At 37.9% G+C, this 13,627-nt stretch overlaps 2 protein-coding genes across 2 annotated transcripts in view; one reads left to right on the forward strand and one right to left on the reverse strand.

Annotated features, from left to right (window-relative positions):
- The window catches only part of LOC122066092 (eukaryotic translation initiation factor 3 subunit H), an 11,606-nt gene extending 552 nt beyond the window's left edge, over positions 1–11,054 (forward strand). The window contains exons 3-12 of the mRNA XM_042629918.1: positions 3,090–3,206; positions 3,368–3,471; positions 3,678–3,744; positions 6,348–6,481; positions 6,565–6,613; positions 8,085–8,156; positions 8,273–8,374; positions 8,504–8,571; positions 9,951–10,103; positions 10,613–11,054. Of these exons, the coding sequence (XP_042485852.1) occupies positions 3,090–3,206; positions 3,368–3,471; positions 3,678–3,744; positions 6,348–6,481; positions 6,565–6,613; positions 8,085–8,156; positions 8,273–8,374; positions 8,504–8,571; positions 9,951–10,103; positions 10,613–10,670 (924 nt within the window). The 3' untranslated portion in view covers positions 10,671–11,054. The remainder of the gene's footprint in view (positions 1–3,089; positions 3,207–3,367; positions 3,472–3,677; positions 3,745–6,347; positions 6,482–6,564; positions 6,614–8,084; positions 8,157–8,272; positions 8,375–8,503; positions 8,572–9,950; positions 10,104–10,612) is intronic.
- Positions 11,055–11,843: 789 nt separating this feature from the next.
- On the reverse strand, positions 11,844–13,236 carry LOC122066093 (photosystem I reaction center subunit XI, chloroplastic-like). Its single transcript, XM_042629919.1, has 2 exons — positions 12,957–13,236; positions 11,844–12,475 (listed from the first exon to the last, which is right to left on the reverse strand). Exons 1-2 carry the CDS (start codon positions 13,119–13,121, stop codon positions 11,984–11,986), a joined length of 657 nt encoding a protein of 218 aa, XP_042485853.1. The 5' UTR covers positions 13,122–13,236; the 3' UTR covers positions 11,844–11,983.
- Positions 13,237–13,627: the final 391 nt, after the last annotated feature.

Below are 13,627 nucleotides of genomic sequence, written 5' to 3' on the forward strand. Positions count from 1 at the left end.
GGGGAAGTGGGGGGGCGGTTCATCTTTGTGTTGTGAGCCAAATTTAGATCTTTGCTTTTTCCTAACCATCTTAGGACATATTTGCAACAGTTTGATATTGTAGGTTGTTCAGGAAGCTGTTCTGTGTCTAATTGTTTTGCTTCCCCGGGTGGCCAATAGTTGAGACTGAAGAAACTGTTAATTGAGTTTATGAAATATTGTGGGTTGTTATATGCATGTTAATTGATAATTTTCCGACTATTGTCCCTAGTAGAGTAGGTTGTGGCAGAGCCAGTACACCTCAATGTGGCTGTTACTCGTCAACTAAGGATACTCATTGTCCAAGAACAACATGGTTCCAAGGAGTCTTCTTATCCAGAGCAACATGGTTCCAGCTAAGTTTGAGTTCAGAGAATTGAATGCTCCCAAATTTAGCGAATATAGAAGCCAAATATATGAAAGACGAAAATCTTTCTGAGTAATTATAGTATTAGAGACAATTTGTAGTTGAATATCTTTAAATTCATGTTATCCATAAACTTTGGCAGATAGTAAAAGTAAGAAATATTTATAAATATTTCCATTGCTGCTTGATTAATATTGTTAAATAGGTTTACTACCTTCCCTTGCAAGAGCCAATAGCTCACAAAAGGCTAAGTACGTGGTGATGGTCCACCTCTTTGCATCCCTTCTACCGTCTACATAAGAGACATTGATGCTGGAATTATCCAAAAACAAAGGAAAAAAGAGAGAGGGGAGATGCTGCTCTATAAATGAAGTGAACCATTCTAATGTTGGGCGTACATAGAGCTGTCATTGGGTCTTGCGTGCAACAACAACAACATAACCTTATCCCAACTAAATGAGGCTGGGCCACATGGATCCTTGCTCTCCAGTCAGCTCTATTCAAAGTCATACAAGATGTGAGGCTTAAGCTAAGCACGCCTTTCCTCGCCACTTCTCCTATGGTTTATTTAGGCCTTCCCTTAGCTCTTTTGGTTCCCTCAATTTGAATCAAGTCACTCCTCCATATTGGGATATCCGAAGATCTCCGTTGGAAATGGCCATGCCACCTCAGATGACTCTCTCTAAGCTTCGGAGCTACTTCCAACCTAGCTCTAATATGGTCATTCTTTACTTTATCCTTCCTAGTTATCTCTCATATCCATCTCAACATCCTCATCTACTCTACACATAGTTTATTTATACAACACTTCTTAATGCCCAACATTCTGCACCATTCATTATAGTTGGACGAATGACAATCCTATTAAAATTTCCTTTAAGCTTAAAGGAATACGTCGATCACACAACACCCAGGATGCTCCTCTCCATTTCATCCGCCCTATTTTAATCCTCTGGGCAATGCCATCCTCTATGTCACCGTTATTTATGATTGATTCCAGATTATCTTAAATATTCGCTCTGAGGTATCTCCCTCTCACCAATATTCACCACTCATTATCTGTCATAGTGTAGCTAAAGTTATGCACTAGATATTTGGTCTTAGTTCTAGTTATCTTCAGACCTTTTGATTCCAAGGATGATTTCCATCGTTCCACCTTGGTATTAATCTCTGCTTTTGTCTCATCTACTAAATCAATATCATCTGCAAAAATCATACACCAAGGAGCCCCATCTTAAATTTCTCTGGTTAAATCATCAATAATAAGTGCAAACAAATAAGGGCTTCAAGGTGATCCTTGATATATCCCAATTGTAATTGGGAATTCATTGATCCCCCACAATATTTACACTAGTCACCGCACCATCATACATATCTTTTATTATGTCATCATATTTACTTGAATCACTCCTCTTCTCTAGTACTTGTTATAGTAGCTCTCTAGTGACTATGTCATAAACTTTTTCTAATTCAATAAAGACCATATGAAGATTCTTCTTGCAATATCTAAATCTCTCCATGACTCTCCTAAGTAAATACATAGCTTTTGTTGTGCAGGGATGGGTAAGGGGATTGATCCCCCACAATTCTTAACCGTTGAACATTTGGTTCACCTTTTTACCCCTTTGGTAGTGGGGGTAATTGATGGGGGTGAGAGAGTAAGGGGATGGGATCTAGATAGATAGGGATGGGGGCGAGAAAGTCGGACATTGAGGAGAGAGAGTCGGGGGTTACGAGATTTCTGGGGATGAGAATGTACTTGTACCTTTGATGATATCTTAGAGGTCAAATTGCTGCCAAAATTTTCGACCTTTGGGGAATCAAAGGGGAATCCAGTGGAGAATGAATATATATATATATATATATATTTGGTGATAGGGTTGGGGGATGGATTACTGCACTTCCGGTGATGGGGAAGGGGAGAAAGTCCAGGGGGTGTCATTGGGCCTCGTGTGTTTCTATTAATAAGTTGATTTTGGTAATGGCATCATATTAGAATTTTAGGTTTTGGGTATACCATTGGTACTTCTGCTTATCTATTGGTGATTTCTAAACATCTCGTGGAAACAGTGGGTAGTACTTCTGCCAATCTTTTTCTTTTTCAAGTGCAGTGCAGCATCAAAATGTTTTACGAGGTTTGTCATTATAAACAACCTCAAAATATTTTAAAGGCCTTGTCTGGGCCCATTGTTGATTCAAATAAGCTGAGGGCAGGGTTTTGCAATTCTTTAGGATCTGTGTTTCATTGATAGGTGGCTAGTTTGATGAAGAATGTTATTCCTATTTTGGTTGCCTTTTAACTTTCCAGTGCTGCTGTAGGGCTGTGGAATTAGTGAATGTTTTGCATCATACTCCTGACTTGGTGACGAAATTGGATATCTCCTTCTGTGGTACTTGATTCATTCCCGAATGCTAAAGAACTTGTGAACTCATTGAGCAAGCAAAGTTGACTGATATTGTATGTTTTGAAGTTTTTCATTAGATGTAGCTTTTGTATGGTTATCCTTTACTAGAAAGAAAAATAAAAACAAAGACAAGTTCCCTTGGATGTGCTTTAAGTATTGCGATTAGATCCAGAAGATTCAATTTTCTTGTCACAACTGATGTATATGAGCCTAGTAGTTTCTCATGCTATAGAACCATGAGTTTTTATGGCCCTAATCTAAAGTCTTAACATTATTGTTCTGAAATACGTTATAAACAGGCTATACTAAAGATAATTAAGCACTGCAAGGAGTTTTCACCAGCTCTGGTGACAGGCCAGCTTCTTGGTTTAGACGTGGGTAGTGTTCTTGAAGTTACTAACTGTTTCCCATTTCCGGTAGGTGAAACACTGTCCTTTCTTTTTATGTTCTTTTTGGCAAGTATTTTGTAGAAATTTTTTCAATTGTTGCAATTGTTGCAAATGGTAAAACTGCAGTATTCTCCTTTCACCTTCAACATTTTATCTTTCTTACTCACTTGGCACATAAACAACGTCAGATACGAGAGGAAGATGAGGAAATCGAAGCTGATGGTGCTAATTACCAACTTGAAATGATGAGATGCTTGAGAGAGGTTAATGTTGACAATAACACTGTTGGATGGTATATTCATCATCTGAGCTCAATCATACACGCATATAGTTTAGAATTTTTATTGGGTTTCTAATTTTTTAAGAAGTTTTATGAGAAGAATTATCTCTTCAACCCCCCCCCCTTCTTTTTATTTTGTTTCTGTTTGTGTGATGTTTTAATTGTGATGGTTTAATTTCACTTTTGGGTGATCATGTTCCCTCTTAAATGTTTGTCAGGTATCAATCAACCTTGTTAGGGTCTTTTCAGACTGTGGAGCTGATTGAGACCTTTATGAATTACCAGGTGACATTGATGTTTCTATTGTTGTGACACATTCTTTGGTTTAGATTGTTGACCTTATTGCACATTGTATATGATTTCCATTCTTGCTCCTGAATCACGTTGTTTATTTGGGTTGAGGTTCCATTATATGAGAATTTCCAAACAAGCCTGAATAAACAGATGACACAATGAAAAGCCACCGTGATTGTGGATAAAAAGGTTAATTGCTAAACATTAAACCCTTGGCAAGGACCAAAAGCATAGAGGACATGTATGGTCTGATGCTTTCACTACATAGATATGATGGCTTCAAAGAAAGACTGGTTTTTATTACCAACACACCCCCCCCCCCGCCGCCAAAAAAAAAAAAAAAGAAGGCAAAAAAAAAAAGAAAGAGTGGTTTTGTATGAAAGGAAGTGCATTTCAATTTCTATATAAATTTTTCCCAAAAGATGAAAAAGTGAAAAGGATCAGCTGGGGGTCACTTGAGAAATGAAGCATTAGCATCAAGGGATTAAATTAACTCATTTAGAGAAGTTTGTGTTTGGAGGGTGACAAAAACAAGATGAGACACTTAAGAAAAAGTGCCAGAAAACTACACTAAGCTATCGCAAGAAGAAAACTGGGAAGTATGGAAAATTTATTGGATTTTAAACAGTTTTTATCCATCACCTTTCCTACTTTGATAGCATAGTTGTTCAAGGCTTCACGACAAGGTGCTCCTTGTGGTCCAAGGCGACTGTTACTGGTTGTCTTATTTCCCAAGGCACCCAGACTCAAAACCTAATGATCTTGCCCTGCACATATAATGAATGTCAATCATTTCTTGTTCTACCCATGTATGTTTCTATAATCTCTTGTTACCCCCCTAATGTTCTATATTTTTACATTTGTAATCGTTCATTATACATTTATATACACTTATAAGATAAAAAATACCTAGAAAATATGACCTGGGAATTTGAATGTAACATATAGTGCTTGTCGTTGGCACCTTGGGCTATGAAGGTGTTTCTTAGGCATCATTGCAATTGGCCACTACCGTGGCTGGCCTTGGCACCATGACCATTATGTTTGAGTGTCTAATACTTGGTAGAAGGTCTTGAAATAATGTGATTAAATTCGTAGAATAATTAGAAGTTGTACTAAAGTAAGAAGGAACTTGGTTTGGTTCACACATCTTAAAAAGTTTTAACTTGAATCCAAACTCCTCAATCATGATGGTTTCCTGCTTCAAGATGTAGATTTGATAGATCTTTAAACCAAGTGCTTTGTTTGTTTACTTATTTCAGTGAATGCAATGCATTTTGGATACTGAAATTAAGGGCTAGAAAATATTCATTGTTCTGTGTATTGCCTCTTTTCATTCTCTTCTTGCACTTTTTTATTGGGTTTTTCTTTGTTATAAATTTGGGAGAGGGGAAACAAGAAAAGGGAAGGGGATTACCAGGATTGAACTCTGGAACTCCAAGGTTGTGGTTCTTGAGGTCAACTAATTGAATTAGACCTTAGTTGTCCCCTGCAGTATGATCTTTGTGGCAGTTCATTGGATGCATGCTGACACTAATCAAGTTTTAAACTTAGATATATATAGTTTTTATCAATAACCCTAACTGCTATCCAGGCACCTTTTTGTTTCATGGATTCTCAAACTTTAGCATTTTAGAGTTGCTTTGGTACCTAATTTTCCTACTCTAAGAATTCATCAAATCCTCTAGCAAGAGACAGTTGGCAAGCTGCTGCTTTTTACGTTACTTTTCCACTCCTGCATTCAAAAGCCGCACTTCTTTCTCCCTGAAAATCCCCTGGTTCACGCGAGATTGGGTTTTTGAACGAGTCTAGTTTCAACTTTCTATCTTGTAATATTGAGTTTCATCATCTTGCATTTACCCTTCTTATTCCACTTGTGATCACATTGCCTAATTATTCCAAAAGCAAGCTCGTTGAATGTCTTGAAATTAAGCTTTCACGAATCTGGATTGGTTGGCAAATCTGCCCAAACCATATCAATATTGTCAGAGACTGATTTAAACTTGCTACTTGGATTGTCCAGTCTTTGATCCTTTGCTAATCAGGGTTGCAATATCTCAAGAAATTGGAAGTTTCTGTGATCTTAGTTCTTTTCTCACTTGAAAATGGAGATACTGACCCCAATGTTTAAAATCACGCTCTGATAAAGGTTTGTGCGATATTTCTTCCTCCATTCTTTTTCCTCAGTGGATCAGTCAGGACCAGGTTCGGTTCGGCCAGTCTGGGCTAACATGGATTGAGATTGGCAGAGACTAAGCCGATCCTAGATCAATGATCTTTAAATAACTATTGAAAATTTCCCAGATCAACGATTTTTTAAATCCTGGATAAATGATCTTGTATTATGGATTGAATCATGAATCGTGTTATCTGGGTTAACCAATTGCCACAATAGTTGTGTTGGCATCTCCCACATTTTCTTGCTACTGAGTGATGGCCTTTTCTTTGATTGGTACCTTCTTCTGTACCTTACTCATCTTTTCTGCTGTAATGCTCATATGGTCTTCTTACCATGATACTTGGTAACGTTCTGGTGCAGGTCTTGTTATTGTTTACTAAATAGCAACTGACTTCTCTTTGATATGTTGTTGCAGGAGAATATCAGGAGGTGTGTGTGCATTATATATGATCCTTCACGCTCCAACCAAGGGGTTTTAGCTCTCAAGGCCTTGAAGCTTTCTGATTCTTTCATGGACCTTCACCGCAATAACAATTTTTCTGGAGAAAAGTATGTTCTAGTTCTTAATGGTGTTAATCTATGGAAGATAACTGTCGGTTTGAATCTCATGATATTAACCTTTGTCCAAATAGGTTGAGGGACAAAAATTTGACTTGGGTGGATATCTTCGAGGAGATACCTGTATGTTCCTGATGCTTCTTTATTGCTTCTTTGCACTATTTATGATTATAGTTTGCTTATGAGTTTTTAGCTAATGAATTTTGTTCATGGTCCTGTCATGTTTTGGTTTTCATGCATAAAAGAGCTAGAGTTCTTATTTGTATACAGACTCTTGGATGGATAGCCTATCATTCATAGTGGTTGCTTATCCGAATCCTGGATTCAACATAGATAAAACCAAGGTTGAAGATCTCGCTCTTGCCCCCCCATCTCGCTGATCCAAAAAAGAGAGATCATGTATTTTTTCCCCAGTCAACTCGGTGGTTGGTCTCGGTGGCCATATGGTCTTTGTTGCCCCTGAAACTTGGTATTTACCCATTTAGACCTTCTAAACACAATGGAAACATCAGTTTTTTAAAAATCAAACTTAAAATGATACTTTGACTTTGTACCTTATATAAGTAGTCTCCCACTCTTCAGATCTAGGCTAGTGTGTTCTGTTCCACAATCCACATTCCACAATCAACACATGATACAACATAATCATAAGAATTTAAAAGACATTATAGATAATTATAATTACTTAATTTCTTAACAATTAACATTGATGACTGATGAATCACATTCACATATATTGAAAATTTAAAATGGCATAAGATAAGCCACATAACAGCATAATGTCAGTGCTATATGCATCCTTTATTTAAACAGGAAAAAAAATTAAAAGAAGAAAAATATATTTCCCTCCATGAATGCATAGATCAGTGTACATATAAAAAAAAAACCAATGTAAACCAACAGGTGTTGATGATGTTTTCATGAAAAAATGGGTTTGAGAAAAGAAAAATGGTTCTTGAGAAGAAAAGTAACTCCAAATGTGGATGAGGAGGTAATATTCTCTATTCTTTAAGCTTGAATGAGTGTAGGAATGGAGACCCTCAAGCAAAAGCACTAGAATCCTTGCTCCTCAATGTTTTTTCTTCAAAAAAGTAGATAGAGCGGTGAGATTGGGCGAGATCTCGTTCGAGTTTTTGTACAATTTATACCTCGCCATGCATCTCGTCTCGCCTTTTGAAAAAATGAGATAGCGGCGAGATCTCGCTGAGATCTTAAACCATGGATAAAACAAAATTTTAGTTGGTCTTAGAAAATGAAATGCGAGTCCCAAAGGATAATACACGTCTCAATTGGAATCTGCTATTGTCTAATAAAATGCGAGTGCCAAAGGGCTATTTGTCATCAAACCTGTTTGACAGCCCGGTCTGATTAAGCATAGCAGCATGCCACGTACTTTCTTGAAGTACATGAAATTATGATGGGATATAGGAATTTATCCTTACCCATCATTTTCTTGATCCATAGCATTTCTCTGATGTTGTTGGAAGTTGCAAACATTCAAAGGATATACATGTTTTGCCCCAAGTTAATTGTTAATAAAGCACTTTTCATTCTTAAATCCTTGTATATTCATGCTTCTTGTACTCTTCTACAGATAAAAGTTTCGAATTCTGCACTTATTAGTGCCTTTATGACAGAGCTGGAAGCTGATTCACCGGTTTCCCAGGTTTTATGAATTATCTAATTTTTTGGGAGCTTTGCGAGACTTCATCTTTCTTTGTTTTTTTACTACACTTCTTGTTCTTTTCCATCTAACGTTATGCCATCTGATTCCTGATGCAGTGTGACTATGATCGTCTACAATTATCAACTACTCCATTTATGGAGAGGAATCTTGAATTTTTGATTGAGTGCATGGACGATTTGTCAATGGAACAGCAGAAGGTTAGTACTCTGTTTACTCGTTCTTATTATTTTTATGTTTATTCAACCCCGGGGAGTGGAGTGGGTGGGGTTGTGGTTTGAACTTATGGTTGGTTGGTAATATGCTATAATTTTTTTTTATCCCCGCAGTTTCAATTCTACTATCGAAACCTCTCACGTCAGCAAGCTCAGCAGCAGGCATGGCTTCAAAAGAGGAGGTGAGTAATTGGCGCATAAGTAATCAATCGTGACTTTTCTATTGTGATATTTGATAGATCATTAGTTAAAATTTTATATTCCTCATCTAGCTGAAGGATTCCTATCTGAGAGGTATGAATCTTGCTACTGGCCTCCCCATAGTTGTCATGGTGTCGCCAAGGCGGCGATTTGGCTTCCTGACGGAAAAAGAAGTTCATGCAGTGCTATGATTTATGTGACTCACAAATGGCGGTTGCCATTGGCTGATAGGCGTCGCTATGGCACCACCATGGACGTCAGGTTATGCCTGATTCACTAAGCGGTCGATTTTTTGTAAAATACGGGGTGATTTTGATAGGGCTATGTTGATTTTTGATGATTTGATGTTGCTTAATATTGGTTTTATATGTTATAGGGTATATATTGTAGGCTTGTAGCATGCTAAATAACTTTAGAAAATAGCGGAAATAAAAAAGTAGCATACTAAATAACTTTTGAAAATAGGGAAAATAAAAAATGACACATGGGCGATTTGACCGCCATGGCAATGCCATAATGGGCGGTTCATCGCCAAATCGATTAGCCACCCCTCCACCACATTGGATCGATTTGACGCCGTGACAACTATGGGCCTCCCTGCTGAGTAATGAAAACAGGTTGCAAAGTGTCAAGCACTTTGGCACTGGTTTGACCTCTAATTGTGTACTAAAAATTGTGACTAGAAAGTAAGTAGTGTGTTAAAAGTGGGGACTCTTGCTTTTATGAATGATGCAGCCATTTTATTTTTTGTTTCCGGGTGGTGGGATCTTAATGGAATAAGGATCCTCTTTATTTATTGAAAGGTGAAAATTTAGAATAATTTTTCTTGGAAGCTGGGAACCGTCACTGGTATTTAAATTTACTTAGGGCCTTTAGTTTTTGTTGGGAGCTTCATGTTTCAGTTGATTCTAGCATCATTTGAAGTGCTCTGTTCAAAGTATGGTAAATAAAATAAGGTGTACAAGATTTTGAAGTATTGCTTCTTATGTACCCAAGGGAAATATGAAATAAAAAGATGGAATAGGTTGAAATATGAAACCTGGGAATAATATTCTGATATTCTCATATGTACATTTCTTAGGTTATATATTGGTTCATTCTTGTTCCATTGTTGCCATCATCTTGGAATATGCATATGGTATTATAGTTGGAAGTAGTTCATCTGACTAAGAACTCATTACTCTTTTCATCTCCCTGATCCTCCATTTTATGAATTGGAACCGATGAAAAACTATTTGGGATTTCTGCCTTGTGTTATCCTTATGCTTGATAAGTAAAGCATGTAGAGGCCATATGGTTAAATAACTGTGCAGTTCGCAGTTTTCTGTAATGCCATTTTTTTGGGCTTTCTTTTGTACAGGGCTGAGAACATGGCACGGAAAGCTGCAGGAGAGGAACCATTGCCTGAGGAGGATCCTTCAAATGCCATCTTTAAGCCAGTTCCCGAGCCATCACGATTGGATAGTTTCCTGATAACAAATCAAGTTGCAAACTACTGCAACCAAATCAATGGGTAAGACTGATACTTAAGAAATGTTGTGTTCCATGATATCATGTTGTCTCTGCCTTATTTCCAAGCATTAAAAGTAGTCAAGCCTTCAAAATAAGCTGAAGCTGGCCAGCTTTTTATTTTGGGTTGGGGAAAAGGGCTCTAGCTGGTCTTGGATATCTGATGTCATGTTTCATGTTTAAGATGGATGTGCAGCCGTACAGCATCCTCTCGATCACCAGTTTGTATTTTAGCACAGCTATTTATATTCATGGATTCATTGTTTTGATTCTGGAAGGGTGACTTAAATGTGGGTTATAAATTCTGGTTGGTTACATTCCTTTGATCATGCCACTTGCATTCATGATGACGCAGGCATGTTGTGTCTCTCTGTTTGTGCTGGTTTGAGTATTCTGGGAGTCACATGATATACTATAGGATTATTTCCCCTTATTATAATAAATTTTACGTATTGGACTACTTTTTCCATTTTTGCATTGATGGAATGTAATTTGGGTCATTCTACTTTGCAGGGTTGCTGGGCAGAGCTTCAGCAGATTATACCTAATGAAGGCTTTACATGAGAATTGACCTAGTCTGGATCAAGTCCATTTCTGTATTTTATGCATTAATTTTGCTGTGAATCAGGAGACATATTGAGCCTTTCTTGGCAATTATTCCAAGATTTAGGCTGAGTCTACGTTACCTCCTTTAGGCAATTTTGAAGATGTTTGTGATTTAAGGTTTCTCAGCAACCAACCTATTAGTGAGACGCCATTATCAATGTATCTGCTTCGAGGTCTGTTTTCCTTTCTCCTTCCCCCTCCCTTCCCAGATATTAGAATGGCTTCTTACTAGTGAGTGAAAAAACCTTTTCTCTGTTCCTGTGCCTTATTGATTCCTGTTAAGATGGCTGTAATGCAAACAGATTTTGATATTCTTCGAGTAAAACGGAGTCCGCAATGACATTGAACATGCATAATCTTCAATTCAGTTGCATCTTGATCTCTATCGTCAGAAGAATTTTGCACAAGATAATTCGTCATCTTGTACATTTGATGTTAGCTGAGAAAAATCCATTCCGAAGTTGAACGATCAGACTGTAGATCCAGTGGAGATAGTAGAGGTCAACCTGGGATACAATACTTGATACTGGTACGTTGATGCCATTGGATTGATTGGGGAAGTGGTGTGGCAAATTTCAAAGGAAAACAATGTGGAAAAGTTGAGAATTTGATTCAGTAAGGTCTATGGGAGGCTGTCATTAGTAGAAATCAACCCGATTACAAATCGATATAACAAATCGAAGACAAATCGAAACCAAACTACAAGGAAACCAAACTGAAACCAGAATTTCCTTATTTGTTCAGTTTCGATTTCAGCATTCTCACACTAAAACAGATTCAATCAGGACACAAAACTAAGCCGACCGATCTGTTGACACCCCTACATTTTGGCAGCACCTTGGGATGGCATAGCCTTGATGCTGGCAGCGATATTCAAATGAAAGGCTTACAGTGCATACTAGGCACCTAAAGACGAGGAAGAGCGTAGTAAATGCTTCATGCTTTGGGAAGTTGAAATAAGCTTAGATCCAAAGATTCCCGAATATGTCAACCGTTTGAACTGCTGGATCTCCATTCCATGGACAGTAGATCCAGTATCAGCAATCATTTAATTAGTAGATCTTACACCTTTTTGTTTGTGCTTAGACAATTTTAGTCATCATCATTACCTTGCTCTTATCTACATGGTGAAGTAAAATTGAAGTCAAGGATTTTTAATTTTCTTCTAACTATGCAGTCTTGAAATATACAGTTCTCCATATCTATACTCCTTTCCAAATAAATACATACAACAAAGAGTCTTGAGTGGCATCAAAATATAGACAAAACCAAATATATCTACTTAACAAAGTAAGGAAGGTTTAGAACATATAGGAGGAAGTAAGCCCAGATGACACCAGAAATCCCACCAAAGAAGAACCCTCCAGTGAACTTGGCCCACCCATCTGCAGTTTGTAGCTGATCAGGCTCCTTCTTCCTCCCTGTCAATGTTAGTGAGGGAGCAGTTGAGGCCTCTCCTTCATTGAATGAAGAAATTCCATAGATTGTCAAGCAAATGCTCAATATTGCAACGAGGCCTCCTGCTGCAAAAGACCCAGCTGCTCCTGCATATTCGGTGTTCCTTAGAGGGCCAGCCTTAACAAAGGGCCCAACAAGGAGAAACCCATGGGCCAAGCCCACTTCAACACCTCTTAGGAGAGGGTTGACAGCGGTCCGATAGGCTGGCAGATTGGAGAGGTACCAAGCAATCAACGGACTAGATGTTACGGGTGTTTCTAGGCTTCCGATGAATGGGTCGCCATTAATTGGTTGAACCACTTGGTAAGTTGGCTGCAGAAGCATAATAACATCAGCTATGATGCTTAATCACTAATTTCCTAACCATCAATATGACAATCACATTCTAAGTTTCAAGTGTAAAATCTAATATTGAAAGAGATGCATAACAATCCATTCATGGGTTGCTCAGATGATTAGGGCGAATTAACCCAGGTTCGATTCCTCATCTGTGCATCTGCGATTTAAATGAAGACCGTAACGGTGGATTGTTGCACTATACCTCTATTTTTTTATGTTTATAAATTTCTTCTTTCACCTACCTTTCGTTTCAAGCAATCTGACATGAGCATCTTTTCTTTTGCTGCCTTTTGTTTCAAGCAGAGTAACGGCATCGTGATATTACTTGAGCATATTACTTACCTCGCTATACAGAAAAGATGTAGTCTTTTGAAAACTTGTACCGTAGCGGATGTAAATAACATTTTTTGGTTAATGAAATTTTTTCTCTAAAAACAAAAAAAACCATCCTTACCTTCTCTGCCTTGACAGCTTTGATGGTTAAGCAAGTCTTTCTCCTGGAAGGCAGGACCCTCAAAGGAGGTCCAGAGATACCCTTGGGAGAAAGTAGTCCCCTTGTAACAGATGCTGTGAAGCTGCTCTTGAGCTGGCTAGCCATGGGAGAAGCTGCAGCAGCCATTGTTTGTTAGACTGAAAAATGCCTTGATACTGATGGTATTGTGTAACAGATTTTGATTCTGTGAGAGGAAGAGAAATAGAATCCATCTCCAAATCACACTTTGTGGTGGTTAGGCCTCCTCATTGGATGCGGTTGTTTGTTTGGATTTGTAACCTTATCGCTTTATCCTATCTAACACAAGACTGCTAACATGCATCTGGCACTGAAACATTAAGTTGATGATTCGTAGGATCTACCGTTGGATTCGATACAAATGTAAGGGAAGAGACATCAGCCATACATTGCCAAGGCTGGGAGATATGAGGATTTTTGGACGTCACAATTGGTTCTTATAACTAAAAAAAATAAATAAAAGAAAGTCTGTGGCTTAAAAGAAATAGGCGAGCTTTCTCTTCTAACCATATTGACCTTCTGGTTCTTGTTAGACTTATAAAGAATGATGGTAGGGTAAAATTTCTTGGAGTACACATTTTTTCTCAGGATACTTCTCGTGTTTGCAGTTTTTG

The sequence above is a fragment of the Macadamia integrifolia genome, unplaced genomic scaffold (genome assembly GCF_013358625.1).
Source record: "Macadamia integrifolia cultivar HAES 741 unplaced genomic scaffold, SCU_Mint_v3 scaffold2232, whole genome shotgun sequence".
NCBI lineage: Eukaryota > Viridiplantae > Streptophyta > Magnoliopsida > Proteales > Proteaceae > Macadamia > Macadamia integrifolia.

Bases quoted from the DNA above. Each gene is read 5' to 3' on its own strand.
- LOC122066093 (XM_042629919.1), bottom strand. From the start codon at position 13,121: ATGGCTGCTGCAGCTTCTCCCATGGCTAGCCAGCTCAAGAGCAGCTTC. The intron at 12,476-12,956 runs GTAAGGATGGTT...ATGCTTCTGCAG, and splicing joins AAGCTGTCAAGGCAGAGAAG to CCAACTTACCAAGTGGTTCA.